The sequence below is a fragment of the Wolffia australiana genome, chromosome 18 (genome assembly GCF_029677425.1).
Source record: "Wolffia australiana isolate 7733 chromosome 18, ASM2967742v1".
NCBI lineage: Eukaryota > Viridiplantae > Streptophyta > Magnoliopsida > Alismatales > Araceae > Wolffia > Wolffia australiana.
This window is the reverse complement of record NC_135852.1, coordinates 10,338,431-10,357,620: the sequence shown is the minus strand read 5'-3', so window position 1 is coordinate 10,357,620 and position 19,190 is coordinate 10,338,431. Positions and strand designations below refer to the sequence as shown.

Genomic DNA, 19,190 nt, shown 5'->3' with positions numbered 1-19,190 from the left:
CCCTAAAACGAACCCCGTAAAAGGCCAACCCATTTCAGCCCATATAACCGGCCCATTTGATCCGGCCCATTTAATTTCAATTTTCGGACGTGCAGTTCTCGACGAGATCCAAACCGTCGAACCGATGGGCCCCGCTGGACCCCCCATCATAAATCCATCAGTGACAGACGTGGCGCGGGGTCATCCATCACAGCCGTCAATTCAATGGACCCCATCACGCTAAAGTCAAACACTCTCTGGACCGTCGGATCGAAGCCCATCGGACAGCCATTATCGCGGCCCATCAACCAACCCCCTTCCACGCGTTTAAAACGGTTAAACCGGTCACGCGGGCCGCGCTGGGCCGGAGACCGGATCCGGCCCACACCACGTGTACCCTCGAGAAACTGACACGTACCCCTCAATCTCTTTAAAGAGAAGCAGGGGGGGAGTTCACCGGGGGCACTGCGGCGGCGGCGGCGGCGGCGGCGGCGATTTGGAGTTTGCGGCGGTCAACGGCGGTCAACCGTTGTTTCTAAGCGGCGTGGATGGAGGAGAAGGAGGGGGCGTACGGGCTGAGATGCACGGCGAAGAAGTACGATAAGGGGCTGAGAGGGGAGGCGTCGGCGGTGGGGTGGCTGTACGCGAAGAACACGGACGGAGGGGAGGTGAACGCACGGGACCCGTACGCGGAGCTCTGGATGGGGACGCACCCGGTGGGGCCGTCCTACGTGGCGGGGGGGGAGGGCACGACGACGCTGAAGAGATTCCTGGAGGAGAACCCGTCCGTTCTGGGAGAGAAGAGTCTGCAGAGATGGGGCACGGAGCTGCCCTTTCTCTTCAAGGTCGGATTTTTCCCCCTATTTTTGGGGGTTTTTCCGGGGAATTTTTTCTGGGTTATCGAGATCCGGGGGGGAATTTCAGTGGGTTTGGGAGAATTTTTTCCGGAATTTTGGTTTTTGAGCAGGTTTTGTCGGTGGGGAAGGCGCTGTCGATACAGGCGCATCCGGATAAGGAGATGGCAAAGAAGCTACACGAAGAACAGCCGAGCGTGTACAGAGACGGCAATCACAAGCCCGAGATGGCTCTGGCGCTAACCCACTTCCAAGCTCTCTGCGGGTTCATCACTCTTCAGGTACTGATTAATGTGTCTAATTCTCGCATATTTATTCCGAATTATTCGAATTTTTTTTTATTCTTCGGCAGGAGTTGAAGATCGTGCTGAAAGAAATCCCCGAGATTGAGCAGATCGTCGGCGCGGAGGCCGTCGGCCGCGTTCTTCGCATCGAAGAACAGCAAGAACAAGAACAGGGCGATGAATCTCGATCCGCCCTTCGCTCCATTTTCACTAGATTGATGTCCGCCGACGAGGGCCTCGTTTCGGATCTTGTTTGCAAGCTGGAGACCCGTTTAAAGGCCGAAAACCAGGCGATTCCCAGCCCTATTTATTTTATTTTTTCCTTTTTTTTGTTTTGGTTTTGCATTATCCGGCTGACGTGGAAGGTGACTCAGACGAGGGGGCTGACGGAGAAGGAACAGCTGGCGCTGGTGCTGGCGCGGCAGTACCCGGCTGACGTGGGCGTGCTGGCTTCCTTCTTCCTCAACTACGTGAAGCTGAACCCGGGGGAGGCGCTCTACCTGGGGCCCAACGAGCCCCACGCTTACGTGTCCGGCGAGTGCGTCGAATGTATGGCCACGTCGGACAACGTCGTCCGAGCTGGCCTCACCCCCAAGTACCGTGACGTGGCCACGCTCTGCTCTATCCTCACCTACAGTCAGGTATTTCTTTGTTTATTTATTTATTTAATTACTTAATTTTATCGACTTCCGAATCCAAATTTCGATTATTTAGGGGCTCCCGGAGGTGCTACGTGGCAAGCCTGTGAGCAGCCACGTGTCAAGGTACGCGCCGCCTTTCGACGAATTCGAAGTGGATATCTGCTCGGTGGGGCCCGGGGAAAAGGCGGCGCTGACGGCCTCGCCGGGGCCGGCCGTACTGCTCCTGACGGTCGGCGGCGGCAAAATGGCGGCGGGAGGAGTCGACGTCATCCACAAGGAGTACGACGTCAGCGAAGGCCACGTGTTCTTCGTTCCAGCGGCCGTTGACCTACAGCTGACCGCCGGTCCAACCGGACCGCTGCGGCTCTACCGAGCCGGAGTCAACAGCAGGTTTTTCCAATAGTCATCCAGGAAAGTCAAAGGGCAGGAGAACTTTGTAACGCAGTTAAGCGTTCCTGCCGACGAAGAAATCGTTGACCGGACGGCCGTAGAGGTTGTCAAAGTCAACGTCCTGGTCAAAGTCTTCCATTGACTTGCCGAACTGGAACTGCTTCGTGCCCATCGTGGTGAAAGGGAGGAGGCCGAGAGCGCGGGCCGTCTTGATCTCCCGGGCCACCTTCCTCTGCGCTTTGGCGCTGATCTTCGTCTGAGTCAACATCATGAGTCAATCGTTGACTTAAATCGTTGACTTAAAGAGTTCTTCACCTTGTTCCTCTTGATGATCAGCCCCGCCTCGGTGAGGAAATTAGCCAGGAACCTCACATTCTGAGGAGAAACCATACACCCATGAAACTTTGGAAAAAAAGACAGATCTGATGAAAAAGAAGAAGAAATAACGAAAGAATTACCCGAAAATCGGCTTTCCGAAGAACTTCTTTCGTGGTGGTCTCAAACTCCGGCCGCCGGAAAGGTTTCTGAGCCGCTGGCTTCGTGAGATCGAGATCCTGCCCAGAATTTTCAGGATTAATATTATTTATTTCTCACCATTCGTGGAAGCTATCAGAAACAATCCCATTATGATGTAGCCATAATGCCCATAGCACCGCCAAAGGCTTACCTCCAGAAAGAACTTTTATATAGTTACGGAAATGATAATTGATTATTTTGGGGGGCAGTACCCTTAAGGTGTAGGTCATCCCTGGTCTGAACTTGACGTCGGGTCGGAACGAATAGTCATCCTCTTTGACTTCGTCGGTCATGCCAAAGGCTGTCGCAGCCTTCTTCAAATTCAGGTCAACGCCATCGGACAAGGTGTCAACGCGTTCGCCAAACCTGACATTGACCGGGCTATCAGATCCTCCACGGTTCTGCCCGAGCCTGTCCAGCTTGTCGAAGAACGAGGCGTTTTTCGAGTCGCCGTCAAGAACCCCCCCGAAAATCCGCCTCTCAAAGTCATCGGCCGACTCCGTTGATTCTGACCCAGCACCTGGGGTCAAGGCCAGAATTGGACAATGTTCATCCTTCTTGGATTATTTCCTCAGTTACAGGAAAAAAAATTACCCGAAAATACCAAACCCTACTCACATGATCAAGTCAAACGACGAAAACTCAGCGTCAGAATTATTCATGTTTCGATCGATTTCCAAATTTTTTTTCAATTAAAGATCACGGTCGAAAATAACTGAGAACATAACGCCCAGAATTCAATTAAATTTTTTATCATTTCACAAAGGAAAGAAAGATTGCGGTCATTTTTTTATCTGTTTACATGGGGGAATGGAATAGAAGTCTTATTTTTTGGAAGAGGTGAACATCAATCAAGATTTCACCCGCCAGAAATGAAATCTCACTGGTCTATGATTTCAATCAAACCTGGATTATGGTCATGATTCGCTCCACATTAAGCATCTTGTTGTTTCGAAAATGGATGAAGGATTATGGTCATAATTTCAATCAAACCTGGGCACTCTAATGCTTAGATTTCTAACCAGAGAAGTTATTAACCAGCTCACCGAGGTTTTTTGCGTTGAAGATGGACCGAATGCTGCTACAAAGATATGATCTCGAAGACACAAGCTGCCGAGTGTGCACCGAATTCAATATCCTCATTTTCTGCGAAATCCAATCGAAGCAAACCTTTCCTCCCATAAAAAAAAGAACAAATTAATTTCCAAAACCAAGAACGTAATGAATTCGATGCAAGTTGGAGACAACGATCACATTCACTAGAGACGAGATCTAATAAAGTTTCTCTGATTTCAAACTGTGAAGAACTAATGGCGATTTTCGATCTGGTTGGTTTGAGAGTAATGAAGATTCTAGTCCAATAAAGGTATTTGCATTTGGGCAATTTTTTCCTTCCATTTACTATACAAAATTTCCAGAACTCAACAGATTTCAGAACCCAGAACAACGTAATGATCAGGAAGATAACGCGATGATTGTCACAGTGAAAAACAAGCGAAACCAGGGATTCAGATTTCTTAGTCAGTATTTTGTAAATAAATTTATAATTTATGCTCGGCATGTCTGGCAAAGGGTTGACAGGTATCAGAGAGGCACTGCCAACTCTCTTCAGCGCCTCGATCATTCTGCCATGGCGGTGGCCTGATTTTGCACAAAGAAACCTAATCTCGTGTTTCCTTGCGTCCACGTCCGAAGATGCAAGGGGCTACGCTGTGCAGCACGCGGGGGGAAAACGTTTCCTCCAAGACAAGAGATCGGGCAATTTTAATAAATGATTTCGATCGTTGGTCTACAACCAAAACAATCGGATTCGAGAGGTGGAATGGATTTCGAGAGAAAAACCGAAAAATTCAGCCACTGATTTTCGTCGATTAGGCCACAAAACTATCGAAGTAGAGCTTTCGAGCTGATTTCCAACCAAAAATCAGGAATGCCAGCATATAATTGAGGAAGAGAATCTAATTCGAGAGGTTGAACTGATATCAAACCTGAAACGGAGAATTAAAACAATAAAATTCGTCGATCAATAAGAAAAACAGCTGGACCAGCACAATCCGACGGACTTCGACCGAGAAAAAGACAACCATAAACAAACACAATCAAACTCGAACGAAAAAAACGAGAATCCAAACAACTGATCAGAAACCAACCCAACCCAATCCGATCAAAACTCACCTCAATTCAACAACCGCAACCTCCAAGCCGCCCACCGACACCCGCAGACCTAGGGTTTCAACCGAGGTTCAACCTCCACGGGCCCCACTCCCTTTTATACCACATCTCAGCCGAACCTTCGAGACGGACGACGGAACGGCACGGGCAAAACCGTCAAACAAGCCGAGACCGACACGTCCCCCCCCCCCCCCCCACACACTCTTCTGCCATATCCGAAAACCGACCCCATCTTCCTCCTCAGATCTATATCCACCACCACGGCGACAGTCTAGAGAGAGAGATAGAGATAAGGGAAGAGAGAGAGATGGCAGGAGGAGTCATGGTAGCGATCGACGAGAGCGAGTGCAGCCTCTACGCGCTCCAATGGACGGTCGAGAATCTCCGGCAGGCCGCTTCCCCTCTCATCATCTTCACCGCCCAGCCCATCGCCGATCTCAGCTACATCCCCGCCGCCACCTACGGTTCCGCCCGTATGTTCACCTCCATGTCCGCCCGTACGTCCATCCCCCCCCCCCCCATCCATCATCATCACCATCATCATCATCGTTTATTTATGTATCTCTCATCAGCTCCGGAGCTGGTGAGATCGCTGCAGGAGCACCGGAAGAAGGTCTCGCTGGCGCTGCTGGACCACGCTAAGGAGATCTGCACCAAGAACGGGGTTTGTTTGTTTTTTTTAAAATTTTTGGTTTTTTATATCGTTTTTTTTTTTAATTTTGTTTTCTGATGAATTATAGCTGACCGATGTGGAGACGATGATGGAAGTGGGGGATGCCAAGGAGGCCATCTGCGAGGCGGCAGAGAAACATCAAGTCAAGCTCCTTGTCTTGGGCAGCCATGGCAAGGGCGCTCTCCAGAGGTCATCTCCATCTCTCTCTCCTCCCATCATCCATCATCCATCTATCTCTCCTCTTCTTCTGACCTGGATCATGATGATTGCAGGGCCTTCCTCGGCAGCGTCAGCAACTACTGTGTCCACCACGCCAAGTGCCCAGTCCTCATCGTCAAGAACTGAGCTCATGCATTACCATCATCGTAGACACGGTGAAACGAACAATTCGCACAGAAGAACTGCACAGGGCCTTGTTCTTTGTTATGTTCTTTTTTTTTCAAAAAACAAACAAAATTTGCACATTCGTACAAAATTAGAACAAATTTCGCACAAAGCGAACAAAAAAACCGCACACGGGTCTGTGCGATGTTCTGTTTGAATTCGTCTTTGTTCTGTTCAGTCTTAAAAGAGCAAACCGAACAAACAATTTGCACAAAAAGAACCGAACGACCACCTCTACATCATCGTCATCTCTCTCTCTCCTCTCGCATGTATTGTTTTGAACCATGTGTGATGATGTCAATGGTAGCAAAAAAAATGGATACGAAAACAAGCACTGTACACGGAGTACAGAGAGACTACGCGACGACAACAGGAGGAGGTATGACAGGGGAGGGGAGAGAGATGATGATAGTCTCATGCCGGATGAGAGAGAGATATAAAGGAAGATGAACCATCCATGAAGGGGTGGGTCGGGGTTGATCAGCACTTGAAACCATGGCAGACGGAGAGCACGATGATCAAGATGAGGGCGATGATGATGCCCAGCACGATGAGCTTGATCTTCATGTTCTGCAGCCACATCTTCTTCCTCAGCTTCGTCCCCTGCTGCCTAAAGTCCTGGGCCTGCACCAACCCACATAAAACAATTATTTTCCAAAAATTAACTCCTATTTTCAAGCTGGTCAATTCGGTCAAAGTCAACGGATGACGGCCCCTGTCATCGGTCATCGGCTCCAGAATGAAACTGCAGACTCTGTGACGGATGACTGACCGAAATGCCGTCCTGTAGTCGGGATAAGCCTTACCTGGGAGCGCAGGTTCTCCGTCTTGTCCACTAGGAGCTCGATCTTCTCGCCTCGGTCCAACACCTGAGAAAAAATAACAATAAGAGAAATTAGACGATTGAAAAATAAATGGGAAAGAAATGGAGCTGGCTTCAGTTTGACCTTCTCGATGTTCTCCATCATAACGCCTTTGACTTCCGAGACCTGGGCTTTGACCTTGGCCAGCTTGCTGATCTCCTCAGGATGGTCAACGCAGTATTGCATATGCTCCTTCAGCTTGGAGCTGGGAATTATGGGCAGCAGAAGATTATAATTAAGAAGAAAAGGAGGAACTAATAATTAATTAAGAAGAAGATAAGTAACAAGGCATACCCGAATTCTCGGTCTAGGCTGTTGGCGGCGGCCGTGGCGGCCTTGCCGCCGCCGTAACGCTTCACAAAGTCGTCCTTGATCCGCTCCAAGAAGGCTATCGGAACTTGCCTGCCCACAGACTCCGCGGCCACCACGCAATAGGCTGCCGTAAAACTTAATGATTAATTCTAAGAAGTCGAAAAATATATAATTTTATTAGTAATTAAGGAAGAAAATGTATTCATTTACAGGTCACCTCTGCCAACTGCAGTAATTTGACATCAGAGGATTTGAAAATTTAAAAACTTTTTTCGGATCACAAAATTTAAAAAAGGGGTGGTTTCAGACAGGAATCTTAATCTCAATATCACGTGGGCATTAAACCCTGATATTTCTTTTCTGAGAAGATCTCTAATTTTAGCAGGGTAGCTTGCCTATTATCAAGTATACGGCATGTCTTGAGGTTAAAAGAAAGATAAATATTCTGATATCAGGTGGAACCGCGTCTTAGAAGGATAAATATCACGTTTGAGTAAGGTAAACCTATCTTCACGATGAATCGGTGTTCTTGCAATTAATACAACGAACCAAAATCAAAACTATGTTGATTTTGTGCTTGAGGGTACGAGAATTCATTAAAAAAACGATACTGGGAAAGAAAGTTTCTAATCAGATTACAGAACTCCTAAGAACCTTGCAGGTTGTATCATGGATTGGTTTCAATTTCAAAATGATAGTGTTGCAGGTCGATTATGCACATATGGTTAGAAGGAACACGTGCATCGAAAATTCAAAGAGATTTTTATTGGTTCGAGAGGATTTTGAAACGTAAAACGAAAAAAATTGAGATTAAAGAAACAAAGATCAATTGAGAATCTATACGAAGATAATCAAAATATGCAAAAGAACTAAATGGCAGAATTATCGCCATCGAGATGTATGACTTAAGAGAGACAGTATTTCGAAACAAAACTCCAAACGTGGCAGATGATTGGCAGTTTCTATTTTCCAAATCAACGTGACATCAAATCTCCCACTCAGGGGAAATAATACGTCGCATGATGACAATAATCCACAAAATAAAGATCTGAAAAAGGTACAAGCAAAACATAAACATCCTAAACAAGATTTTAACGCGGATCGAGCCGATAAATCTATAATAAACGCGGATCGAATCGTGAACGAATGGAAAAAACAATGAAAACATGGAAAGGCTACAGCCCCGCAACAATTACAAACCCTTTCCCACCACCATCGGCCCCATACTCCCCCAAAACATACAGATCCGGCTAAATAACCAAAATAAACAACACATCCACGCAAAGACGCCATCCAATTCATCACATAATCGCACAAATCGAAGAAAACTGCAAAGAAAATCCGCGAATAAATTTTCAAGCGATCCGACTCAACTGTATCCGTCCTCGACGAGGTAGTTGAAGGTGTGGCCATCGCAGTTGTAGGTGAACTTGTTGTTGCTGGCCGGCAGCTTCTGAAGGCACTGCGAGGCGATACTGGTGAAGTTTCCGGTGAACTCCGTGTATGAAGCCAAGATCACCGTTCCCCTCGCCACGAAGCTGTAGATCATCGACTGCTGCCCCATGATTCCCTCAAGAAATCGAAACCCTAATCCTAGATCTCAAACCCCTGAACAGAACGCCAAGAACTACGAACGAGAACCGGTGCCGAGATCGGAGAAGACGAGATCAATTAAGTCTATTTCCAAAACCACGAAAGGAACAAACCACGAACTTCAGTGGACGCGCAAAGGGCATTTACGTCATTCCCTAATACTTTTCCTTTAATACGTATCACTCTGCACGAAAACCATGCGCGGCCATTCACGTGCCGGACAAGACGTTGACTTTGACAAATTTGCATTAAGTCCAGTCAACGGTCAATGCTAATTTAGGCTGTTCTTTCGACTGGGCCTTGGGTTGGTTAACGGGACGAGGCCCATTAGGCCGGGTAGGGTAGAGTTGTCAGTGGTCACGGGAAATGCCGACGTGGCGGGGAAACAGCCACTCGTTCCCCGGCGTCAGATCCTACGGCCAGGATTCGATCAGGGTGGCGCTGACTCAGCGCCAACATCCGGCGACTCCGAAAAGCTTGCGGATGGCCACGACTTGTGCCATGTCAGCATCAGCTTAAGTTTGTCGTATTCGTCGTTCCCGCGCCTATAAATACCTCCTCCCCCGGCAGTTATCCCGAAACTTCTCTCTCTCTCTTTCTCTTTCTCCTCTTCTTCTCCGTTCTCTTCTCCCCGTTCTTCCTTGTTCTTCCTTTCTTCTTCTTCTTCTTTCGTGCACGTTGCAGCGATCGAGGCCGGAATCGACGATGGAGGCGCCGTTAATGGAGGGAGGAATCGCGAGATTGCAGATTCGAATCGACGAGATCGGATCTCCGTCGAGGTTATTCGGTCTTGGCATCGGCAGTATGTGGAGATTGGGAGGCCTCCTCCTCCTCGCGGCCATCGCCGCCTACGGCAGCCTCATCACCAGGCTGAGGCTTCTAGCTCGGTTTCCTCCCCGATCGAGCTCCTTCTCCTCGATCCCGCCGGTCCACCAAATCGACGGCGAGGATGAAGCCGCGTGGTCTTCCTGCTCGTCGGAGGAAGACGGCGACGAGGAAGAGATCGACGAAGAAGAGGAGGAGGAGGAGGAGAAGGTCGTTAGAGAGGGATATTTTGGAGATTTTGGAGAGTGCCGGTGGCGCGATGACGGTTACGGAAGAGAGATCGTTCAGTCGTGGAAGGACGAGGACGCGGAGCTCGTCCCCTGCCGCGATGACGGTTCTCTCTGGGATTTCGGCTCCGGCGGCGTCGTCCGGCCTTTCGGCGGCCGAGTCGAAGTCCGAGTTTGGGACGAGCGAATCGGCGGTGACTCGCCGGCCGCTTCTGGAACCTTCTCGCTCCGGCATCGCCACGTCGGCCGCGACGGGAAGCTTTTGTTCGCCGGCCACGTGGCGGCAGTGGATTTGAGGAAGCTGCGGTCGCCGCGGTCGCCGCCGCCGTCCACGGCGGCGACCGGCGGCGCGATTTGGTACGATCTCGCCGGATTTCGGCCGGAGATCTCCCGGTCAACGTCCGCGTTCCGTTGACCCGCCTTGCCGTTGTAAATTTAAGACGACGATTAATATTCTGATTAATCCAAAACTTATCGTGTGTTTAGTCCTACGTGGCGGCCGCTGCGCCGTCCGATCTACTCATCCTTTCCATGCTGATGTGGCGGCGCGTGCGCCGCCCGATTGACCGATCTTAAGTCAAGAATTGTGTGTTTTGTCCTCTAGTAATCTGAAACAGATATATTTTTTTGTTTTTTATGGATTATTAAACTTAACGATTTTAAATTGTCTTAGGAATATTATAAAGGATGAGGTTGTAGTTCTTCAGGAGTAGATAGCCTTTGGGGTTTTCTTTTCAAATTAGAGAAGTGATAGAGACAGCCTGCAAAGGCCACCATACAATGTCTCTAATGTTGAAGATAGGCTTCTCCTGGAAATTGAAATTGATGGTGACAGAATAGTGGATATTGATATCATGTCGGATTAAAGATACGAATTGCCTGGGCCGATACCAAAGTAATGGCATCGACGAGCTGATGTGATAGTGCTTATATTATTATTATTTTATGTGCATCTTTAAAAAAAAAAACCGATGAGAGCGGTCACCCGAAAAGATAGGAATATATACATCTGATCATAAGAGGATGGGATCCTCTATTTTTAGTGAGTTTTTTCCATCTTCTGAATAAACTACAAACAATAATCTGAAATATATTTCAGAGTAAAAATACCCTTCCATACAACCAAACGTACAAGATAAGTGACAGAACAAGAAACAAATGCATGTAAAGCATATGTATAACACCATGCCTAGAAAATGATCTAGTTCAACACTATATTTTCGACAATATACGCAGAGAGTTATCATTTTCAGATTAAATAAGTGATTTGAATTATTGAAAAGGTATCACTTTTACATAATTTTTATGTAAGATAATTTATATTTAAATTTTTAGTTTTTCAAAGATATGATTTATTATGCTTGAGTTGTGGACAAAATTTGTTAATCCTCAGTAACATTCGCACAAAAAAATACTTTTTCCCAAACTTATTGGCTTAATTATACGATGTCCAAAAGTACCCTTACATTTATCGTCGTGAACTTTTGTAATATGTTCATAAGCTAAATATATTAGTAGCTTTTGATAATTATATTACTAGAATCAATAAGGCATGCATTCAAAAAGACCAATCATAAAATACACATTCATGTTTAACATGCTTTGAGGACGGAGATATCAATACAATATGATTTTGGAATGTACAACTTTTGGATTTCTCATAAATTTATCGTATAATATTGAAAATATTAAGAGTACCAACAGTTATATTTACAAGCAATAATAAATATGTGAGTGATGAGTTGCTAAATTTAAGTATTTTTTGGTTTTAGAAGTTTTCATAATCAGCTTATAAAGTATTTTTGAAATAAATTCGAGAAGTCGTATGTTTAATTTAGGAAGTCATGAATTTATAATGGCACATGAAAGTTGTGTGAATGGTATAGATGTGCCAAGGAACTCTTTATGTAAGGAATGTATTTGTGATTCTTTATAATTAAATGTTTTGATAATTTCAGAATTGAAATACGATAATATTCAATAAAAGTCATTTAAATTTGATGAATATTCTTTTATATCATTAAATTAATTCAATACGAGCTTCAAAACCTTTTGTTGACGAATATTTAGCTGAATTTTCTCCTAATTTGTATTCTTTATCATTCTTATGTCATAAATTTGAATATTAAAAGCATCACATTTAAAATATTAAATTTTCTTTCACTTAAATTACATTTTTCAATTTATTATATGTTAGACAGGATTTACCTCACAGCAAACATATTTTCTTTCATAACATTTTCTGCGACCGTTGACAGCAGTTCAGTTCACTATTTCACTCTCCTTAGAAGAGCGGATAATACCATAAGATAAATAACTGGCTGGAAAGACTCTCAACTTGCTCTCTAATAACAAACCTGACAATAATACAAGCCAAGTACAAAACCAGCTTTCGCAGATCAGATGTGCTGACTTTTTTTATAACTTCTTATATAACTAAGTTTTAGCCTTACATCTACTCCAATAAATGAGATATAGAAAACCATTGACTCATTAAAATAGAGGTAAACAGTTTCATGGTGTAGGAAAACACAAGAAAAATACTGGCACAATGCTGGATAAAATAATTAGGTGAGAAAATTATTATTATATTTAAAATTGATGATGATTTATTAAAAGTAATTGACTAAGCTAAATTGACTTTTGTCTAATGAATTCCCAAGCTCTGATATTCATACAAAGATCAAAATTTGACTAATATTCACAAACATGAAAAAGTTAATCTTCATACATTTTTTCTTGGCAAAGAATTTATATGGAAAGACAAATATTTTCCCTTATGACAGGGATATATAATTAAAACAATCAACTCAACTTATTTTAAACTTCTGATTTTATGTAATAGTTTGTATTCATAATTATGATAAATATTCCAAACTATTGAATTGGTGATTGGGCCACACCAATAAAAGTTCATGAGAAATATTTTGACTTTATAAAACATAAAGCTCGCATCTGCGTGTACATTTTATGATATTGAACTTTAGCATTCTTCCTGTAAAAATCATATACACATGAAAATTTTATTTTTTTTCCCTAGAACATTTGGATAATTTTTAAATTTTAATATTGTTAATTAACTTGGTGGAATAGTCAAAGTAAAACTCAGCTTATATACAAGCAAAATATAAGATAAGTTACCATAATATGGCTTGACTTGGAAAGTAAAATGTTTTATATCCCATTTTACAAATATATTTTGTCCAACTTACCCAACTATTTTATACTACTAAAAGGTACCATAAAAGGGACCCCAGAAAGTGATGAAGATTATACGGTTGTTAAACCAATCACATGTTTATGTGATATTTTAAGTTAATTGAATTAAATATTTTTCAATGGAATATTTGAAAAATATTTAATTCAATAGCCTATCTGCCTTTGTACCGATCAATGGAATCACTTGTTGTTGAAAACTACATCAGCCGGCTGCCAAAAGTCGGTTGAACAAAAACCACCTCAGCAAACAGTGAGACTAGGTGTTTGGCTAGCTCTTGACTTGATACAGAATCCACTTATGGTTTGGTAAGCGGGAGTTTACAAGTGTTTTTATAAGTCACTTGTAAACCATTTTGATAAACCATTTTGAGTCCCCTTAGGTGCGAAAGCGGGAGCGAGAGCGTGGGTAGTGTCGTTAGTGTTTTTATAAGCGGATTAAGACATGGTAAAGTGCTATCGATCGGCAGTAAGATGGTCCTGGAAGGTGATGTTATCCGCATTCTTCGGGCAACTTCTTTACCTTCGGTATCTTTTTATTCAGACAATGTTTCATCTGAAGAATTGAGGTTCTGAGTTCACTTCACAGAACTTGAGGTGAGGTTACGAAGTTCTTGCAGAACATCTCAAAGGCGCGAGTTTACAAGTGGCGCGACTTTAGGCACGACTTTAGGAAACATTAGTTTGCTGAGTTTGCTTCTGCATGAAACGAAGACCTTCGAAAACATTAGACAGGGAAGAAAGGGGAGAAAGTCGAGTCTAAGCACCATATGGCACAAGAAAGAAATCCTATTTCGATAAGACTTAATTTGAATCATAGTTCAGATCCAAGTCGGTTCACTGAGGGCAAACGCAAAAGTCACCGAATGGGTCCGTCTTTTCCCGTTCTGACTAAATAAAGTGGGAATCCGAGATAAACACGAATTCTTCTAATGCTAGAAGGCCACAGGAAGACACTCGGGACAAGAGCATGTCATGAAAGAAGCACACTGGTTTGCTTCGACTGTGTCTCCGAGACACAGTTGAATGTAGATATCATGAACGAACATGATACCAGGCCGAGAAACCCGGCAACCACTCCCTAATGTTTTCATTGACTGGTATCCTTAATGTTCCCTAATGAAATATTTTTCCTAAAAGGCACTCACAGTGATGGCTGCAAGGTCATCCATACTTATAAGTAAGAATAGATAAAGTTATTATTTCATAATATTTTGGTGCCTTCCTTTAGTATCCTTCGACTAGAAGTATTTATAATACATGTTTATAACCCAATGATCACTGTATTGTTCCCAATTGATATTTATAATGAAGCCCACGAATTCATAGAATGAATTAGTGAACTAGGATGAATCATAATACAGTAATCTCTAGATTATAAACATGTATTATAAATACTCCTAATCGAAGGATACTAAAGGAAGGCATCGAAATATCATGAAATAATAAATTTATCTATTCTTACTTCTAAGATAAGTACGGATGACCTTGCAGGCATCACTGTGGGTGCTTTTTAGGAGAGTTCATGGAGTTGATATGTATGAATCCATGAATGATATTGTTCATAAGTATCAATTAGGTTGATTCATGTCATGATGGTATAACATGTCCTTTGGTTTGGGACACCAAAGATATCTTGTGGCCGGACATCGACTTTGTGACCATGACTTACTAGTCCCTAATGACATGCTCGAAATAACAGGCAGAGCAAGAACTTTATGGAGATGATAGAGTGGTCAAGATGGGATCGAATTTAGGAATAATATGCATTAAATCCTTGAACTTTGTAGTGCAGATATTGGACAAGTCATTCTCCAGTGATCTCCACTACACATCACTACTAATCGGAAAGATAGATTAGGGTTTGAAGGTTTACCATGCCCCAAGTCATTCATGAGGATCTCATGGATGATGGATTACTCATTTATGACAATCAATTATGGTAAAGGTTTGATGAAATAATAAATTCAGTGCTCCGTAATCTTCTAAAACATGCGGTGTAACCTCACATCCCATAGGCTGATCAATCATTGATTAGCTAGTCAAAATGTCGATATAATTAATTAATAATGTTGGAAGCTAAGAGGGGGGTGAATTAGCTTATCTATTTTTTGTTTGCCTAATTAGCTTTTAAGATTCCTAGATTTGACTCTCACCTTCTTTCTCTCAAACACTTAGATTTACTTGGTTCCTCGACCCGCTTAGTGATCGAGTCAATCCAAGGCCCCCCTTCGAGTCCAAATTAGGACTCAGGATAACCTTACTAAGGATCCTCCCTTGTAAGGTACCCTAACCCAACTTACAGAGTTGCTTCTGCAGAGGAGTCTTCTGATGGCACGTCATGTTCTTTAGTGCATGAGCTTCAAACCCGAACCGCCTTCGGGTAGACCGTCACGAACTCTTCCTCGTACGTCCACTTCCCTCGTCACCGTCATGTCCCTGGTGCCACCAGCATCACCTCCCTGCCTTATGGATCTTCATCACCTGCTCAGATTAGTGAAACAGAAGCTATGCCGCTCCCCGTGATTGATCAAAGGTCAATCATCGCTCTCAATGATATATGACGGATAATCAACACTAAAATTCAAGATATGATATCAAGATCAATATGGCAGCCTTTTGCTTTCCAAAATGTCTACTCAGATCACAAATTCAATCCCACTAAAAACTTCTTTCAAGAATTCAAGATCAATCATTCACACTCTTTCAAGGAATCACACAAATTCACCACTAATAACAAGAATGTGAAGGAAACTATCACTCTATTCACTAAATGGATGAATGATGAAAATGAAAAACTTCCCTTATCAATGGAGAAGCACAACCACGCTGATTGCAGGTGAGAAACTTCACAAGGAGTACTTTCTTCTTCAAGAGTAGTACAAGAGAGATGGTTTTCAAAAGGGATGCCTCAACCCTTGCTCTGAAGGGGTATTTATAGGACCATAGGGGTAGGTTGTAATTTTCTGAGAATTTCAAAAAAAATTCGAGCTCAAAAGGAGCTGTATTTAATTTTTTATGAATTTTCAAAGATTTTTGGAAGGTTTCATTAATGACATAATTAATGACATTAATTACCCATTAACGAAATTAATAATGGAATGTCAAAAGTCGAAAAAAATTCGAATTTTTGCATTTAATAAAGACCTTTTCAGAAGGTCAACCGTCGGACCCGCCCTTTGACCCTTTAAATTCCTTCTTTAATTAAGTTTAACTTAATTAGTTATTATATAAAAAAAATATTTCTATAAATAAAACCTTCATGGCGCACTTGTAAGGCGCTCCATTGCTGGGGCAGAGGTTGTGGGTTCAACTCCCCCCCTCCCCATATATATGTATATATATATTTTATTATTCAAACTTTAGTAGCGGACCCGACCGCGGATTTAACTGGTTAAATCCGCCCGTCGGGTCCGCCACTAAGGCTAATGGGCTCCGCCCATTTAGGCCTTATTGGGCCCTTTTTAAATGAACTAAAATACCAAAAATTTATTTAAAAGTCAATTTTGCACCATTTAAAAAGCTTTTAATTGTTTAAAAAATTCATAAAAATATTTGTAATATTTTCTAAAGTAGTCAACAATATTTCTAAGGCTTCCGAAAATAATTTCAACATACCTTAAACATAAAATGACCTTTTAAAATATTTTAAAGTATTAAAATAATATTTTAATACTTTTAAAAATATTTTCAGAAAGTTTAAAAAACATTTTTCATTCTCCCAAGTACTTTAAGATTATTTTAGTTTATTTTATAGTTTTAAAACAGTTTAAAAACATAATCTTAAAATATTTTTAAGCTCTAATTATAAATTAGTTTCTTAATTATAAATTCATGATATTAATGTAATTTAGTGTACATTAAAACACAAAAACCTCAACAAATAATATTGGCCAATCAATATTATAAGGACATTATTATTATCAATTAGATTGATTCATGGTCCTATAGGTTCATGCATGGATTGTAAGGTGTTTTGTGAAAAGTATCAATAGCAAGGCACCCACTTTAGGTTTCCATGCCAGAGAGATTTTAGGCACCCCTTGCCTTCTCCAATTCTCAGATCTAACCCTCTTCTATGCAGACTGGATGGTCAGAAGATCAACTAGATCTTCAAGGAGAGGGGATCCATTGCATCATTGATCATGTGGATACGTGATGAAGGACCATCCAGTTGATCGCGTCCAGATTTGTCACCAGCCCCTACGCGAATCCCCAGCCAATGTGAAGAAACAACACTTCCACCAATAGGTTTGAAGCAGCATTCACACCGTCTTGGAGCGTGTCGTGTCGTCTTTATGTTCATTTCCTTTATCTCGTCGTCTTTGGATTTCTGGGAGGCCCCTCCTGCGTGAGTACCGGCCTCCCCTCGTACAGGTTTGTTATGTATCTGTTCTAATTGTGCCTTTTAAGGGGAGAGAAGGGTCCACATACACTCCTCCTTTCCCCTAAAAGACCCATTTTAAGGGGAGCCCAATAAGCTCCCTCTTAAAACGGGGCCCATTAGCCTTCCCCTCCAACTGCCACTACTTGATCATAAGAAGTGGGAGAATGGTGAACGTGGAGGCATGCCTTGTGTTTTGAACCAGTGTTGCAGTTATTGGAATGCTCTTTTCTTTAGGAAGGATTAGAATTTAGATTGTGTTATTCTCTGAGGAGAAGAAGAACGTCTCGTTCAATGCCTGTTGATTTGAAGAAACCAGATCTAGAATCGTAGAAGTAGTTATAACTCTTTGGAGAGAGTCTTTTGTTGTTCGAAGAAAAAACAAAAAAAGGGAGCAGATCGTCTGCTGCCTTGGGAATTCTGGTAACCTCATTCAATTTTCCCTTCATTCTTTTGAACAACCATACCTTCTTCGATTTCCTTGTTCAAGCACCGAGGACAATCCCTTCACCTTGCATCTTCGGAAACTGAAGCCTGTTCGAAGTCATCATCGTTGACGACGAGCATCGCCAAATTCAGACGAGCCTTACTATATGTTGAATTCTTGTCGTGTCTCTGGCCGCTTCTCCATGCTGCAAAAATTTGACGTCGAAGATCCCTTGTCATGAATGTGTGTGGCTTTTGTTGATTCAATTGTTGGCTTGCTGAAGAAATCACGTGCCCCTTTCTGCTATCGGAATAGCATAACGACCTATTCTTCCTCAAACACCCGCTTCAATGGCCGATCGTCAACGCTTCACGCTGGTCTGAGTACCTCGATACTGATCCTGCCCTGCCAATCACCGTTCTAGTTGATTGAATTCCATTGATGTGAAAACTACCACTCTACAACATTACAACCACGATGAAAAAATTTGGAAAACCCAATTTCGCTCTGCTGGTTGGATCATGGACGTGAACGCCTATGGAGATTGAATTGGCAATGTCGTCGTTGATCTGAGCGTCTTCGGAGATTCCCCACCGATGATCGACAGTCACTTTCCCGCCAAAATTTCTTCTATTGACCTGTTCCGCTGAGCTCGTGATGATCCCCATCTAGAACTCTCATATTTGGTTATATTGGGTGTGCTACTGTGGACTCACCCTTCAAGCTTCTCTGCTTGGGTGCTCGGACACAAACTCTTTGAGCCTCTAGTAGTCCACTCTCATCCTTGACGTCCATACGGCGCCAAAGGATCTTTACAGATCGTGATCCTCCTCAACCTTCGACAACTTGTATTCTTCAGATCTTCAAGTGACAGTCCGAGTCTCATCCAGTCAACAACGACGAACATCCATTCAGGATAACAATCTGGGTTGTGTTTCAACTTCCCACGGTAAATAGGCCATTAATTCAGTGAATAGATAAGGCACATATCGCCCTGGGAGAATCTATTCTGAGTTATTGACTTGAACCTGTGGGGATGCACTAGTATCGGACGTCGGGACTGCTCATATTCCTTCACTCCGGCCAAGTCAAGAATCGATCAGGAATAATCTCTCTTTCCTTCGACGATTGTGACGGATGCCTGTCAGGAGCTAAATCTACAGGTCACTACTTCCTTCTCCCCTTAATTTACAGCATTAATTACATTTTTCAGTGCCGTCCTCGATTACTCCTCTGCTATGAGAAATTTCGTTACTTGTTGAAGGATTTGATCGTCACAATCATGTTAGGAATTTGTCTTTGCCGGTAGTTGATCTGTTTTCTCACGTCGTCAGTGTGGACAATCTTGGATGAAGATCGTCCCCCACTCCATCATCCCTTCAAGTCGAACATCCGAGTCATTGTGAGCCTGTCCGGGGCATAACCCGTCCGGTGTTTTCTAACTGATTAT

General features: G+C 43.1%; 4 protein-coding genes across 7 annotated transcripts; 2 read left to right on the top strand and 2 right to left on the bottom strand.

Moving 5' to 3' along the window:
- Positions 1-418: 418 nt before the first annotated feature.
- Positions 419-2,471, top strand: LOC144714801 (mannose-6-phosphate isomerase 2-like). Of its 2 annotated transcripts, XM_078589588.1 has the most exons (5): positions 422-824; positions 947-1,114; positions 1,186-1,407; positions 1,492-1,758; positions 1,832-2,471. In XM_078589588.1, exons 1-5 carry the CDS (start codon positions 528-530, stop codon positions 2,159-2,161), a joined length of 1,284 nt encoding a protein of 427 aa, XP_078445714.1. In that variant the 5' UTR covers positions 422-527; the 3' UTR covers positions 2,162-2,471. The 2 variants fall into 2 exon arrangements, with proteins under 2 accessions (XP_078445713.1, XP_078445714.1); XM_078589587.1 differs by having other exon boundaries at positions 419-824; positions 1,186-1,758.
- Positions 2,150-4,981, bottom strand: LOC144714802 (Ribosomal protein S18). 2 transcript variants are annotated; one of them, XM_078589590.1, is made up of 6 exons: positions 4,840-4,981; positions 3,711-3,834; positions 2,877-3,184; positions 2,607-2,702; positions 2,464-2,523; positions 2,150-2,404 (listed from the first exon to the last, which is right to left on the bottom strand). In XM_078589590.1, exons 2-6 carry the CDS (start codon positions 3,805-3,807, stop codon positions 2,204-2,206), a joined length of 762 nt encoding a protein of 253 aa, XP_078445716.1. In that variant the 5' UTR covers positions 3,808-3,834; positions 4,840-4,981; the 3' UTR covers positions 2,150-2,203. The 2 variants fall into 2 exon arrangements, with proteins under 2 accessions (XP_078445716.1, XP_078445717.1); XM_078589591.1 differs by having other exon boundaries at positions 3,711-3,810; positions 4,840-4,980.
- A 92-nt stretch (positions 4,982-5,073) lies between these two features.
- Positions 5,074-5,971, top strand: LOC144714804 (Adenine nucleotide alpha hydrolases-like superfamily protein). Of its 2 annotated transcripts, none has more exons than XM_078589594.1 (4): positions 5,074-5,309; positions 5,409-5,500; positions 5,577-5,698; positions 5,782-5,971. In XM_078589594.1, the coding sequence occupies exons 1-4, from the start codon at positions 5,144-5,146 to the stop codon at positions 5,852-5,854; spliced, it is 453 nt and encodes a 150-aa protein (XP_078445720.1). In that variant the 5' UTR covers positions 5,074-5,143; the 3' UTR covers positions 5,855-5,971. The 2 variants fall into 2 exon arrangements, with proteins under 2 accessions (XP_078445720.1, XP_078445719.1); XM_078589593.1 differs by having other exon boundaries at positions 5,078-5,333.
- Positions 5,972-6,182: 211 nt separating this feature from the next.
- Positions 6,183-8,748, bottom strand: LOC144714803 (vesicle-associated membrane protein 721). Its single transcript, XM_078589592.1, has 5 exons — positions 8,443-8,748; positions 7,051-7,192; positions 6,841-6,961; positions 6,700-6,762; positions 6,183-6,517 (listed from the first exon to the last, which is right to left on the bottom strand). Exons 1-5 carry the CDS (start codon positions 8,630-8,632, stop codon positions 6,374-6,376), a joined length of 660 nt encoding a protein of 219 aa, XP_078445718.1. The 5' UTR covers positions 8,633-8,748; the 3' UTR covers positions 6,183-6,373.
- Positions 8,749-19,190: the final 10,442 nt, after the last annotated feature.

Excerpts from the sequence above, each read along its gene's own strand:
- LOC144714801 (XM_078589587.1), top strand. The coding sequence starts at position 528 with ATGGAGGAGAAGGAGGGGGCGTACGGGCTGAGATGCACGGCGAAGAAG. Across the intron at positions 825-946 it reads AGCTGCCCTTTCTCTTCAAG|GTTTTGTCGGTGGGGAAGGC; the intron begins GTCGGATTTTTC and ends GTTTTTGAGCAG. Across the intron at positions 1,759-1,831 it reads CTATCCTCACCTACAGTCAG|GGGCTCCCGGAGGTGCTACG; the intron begins GTATTTCTTTGT and ends TCGATTATTTAG.
- LOC144714802 (XM_078589590.1), bottom strand. The coding sequence starts at position 3,807 with ATGAGGATATTGAATTCGGTGCACACTCGGCAGCTTGTGTCTTCGAGA. Across the intron at positions 2,703-2,876 it reads GGATGACCTACACCTTAAGG|GATCTCGATCTCACGAAGCC; the intron begins GTACTGCCCCCC and ends AATTCTGGGCAG. Across the intron at positions 2,524-2,606 it reads TTCGGAAAGCCGATTTTCGG|AATGTGAGGTTCCTGGCTAA; the intron begins GTAATTCTTTCG and ends GTTTCTCCTCAG.
- LOC144714804 (XM_078589593.1), top strand. The coding sequence starts at position 5,144 with ATGGCAGGAGGAGTCATGGTAGCGATCGACGAGAGCGAGTGCAGCCTC. Across the intron at positions 5,334-5,408 it reads GTTCACCTCCATGTCCGCCC|CTCCGGAGCTGGTGAGATCG; the intron begins GTACGTCCATCC and ends ATCTCTCATCAG. Across the intron at positions 5,699-5,781 it reads GGCAAGGGCGCTCTCCAGAG|GGCCTTCCTCGGCAGCGTCA; the intron begins GTCATCTCCATC and ends TGATGATTGCAG.
- LOC144714803 (XM_078589592.1), bottom strand. The coding sequence starts at position 8,632 with ATGGGGCAGCAGTCGATGATCTACAGCTTCGTGGCGAGGGGAACGGTG. Across the intron at positions 7,193-8,442 it reads CCTCGTCGAGGACGGATACA|CCTATTGCGTGGTGGCCGCG; the intron begins GTTGAGTCGGAT and ends GTTTTACGGCAG. Across the intron at positions 6,763-6,840 it reads TGATGGAGAACATCGAGAAG|GTGTTGGACCGAGGCGAGAA; the intron begins GTCAAACTGAAG and ends ATTTTTTCTCAG.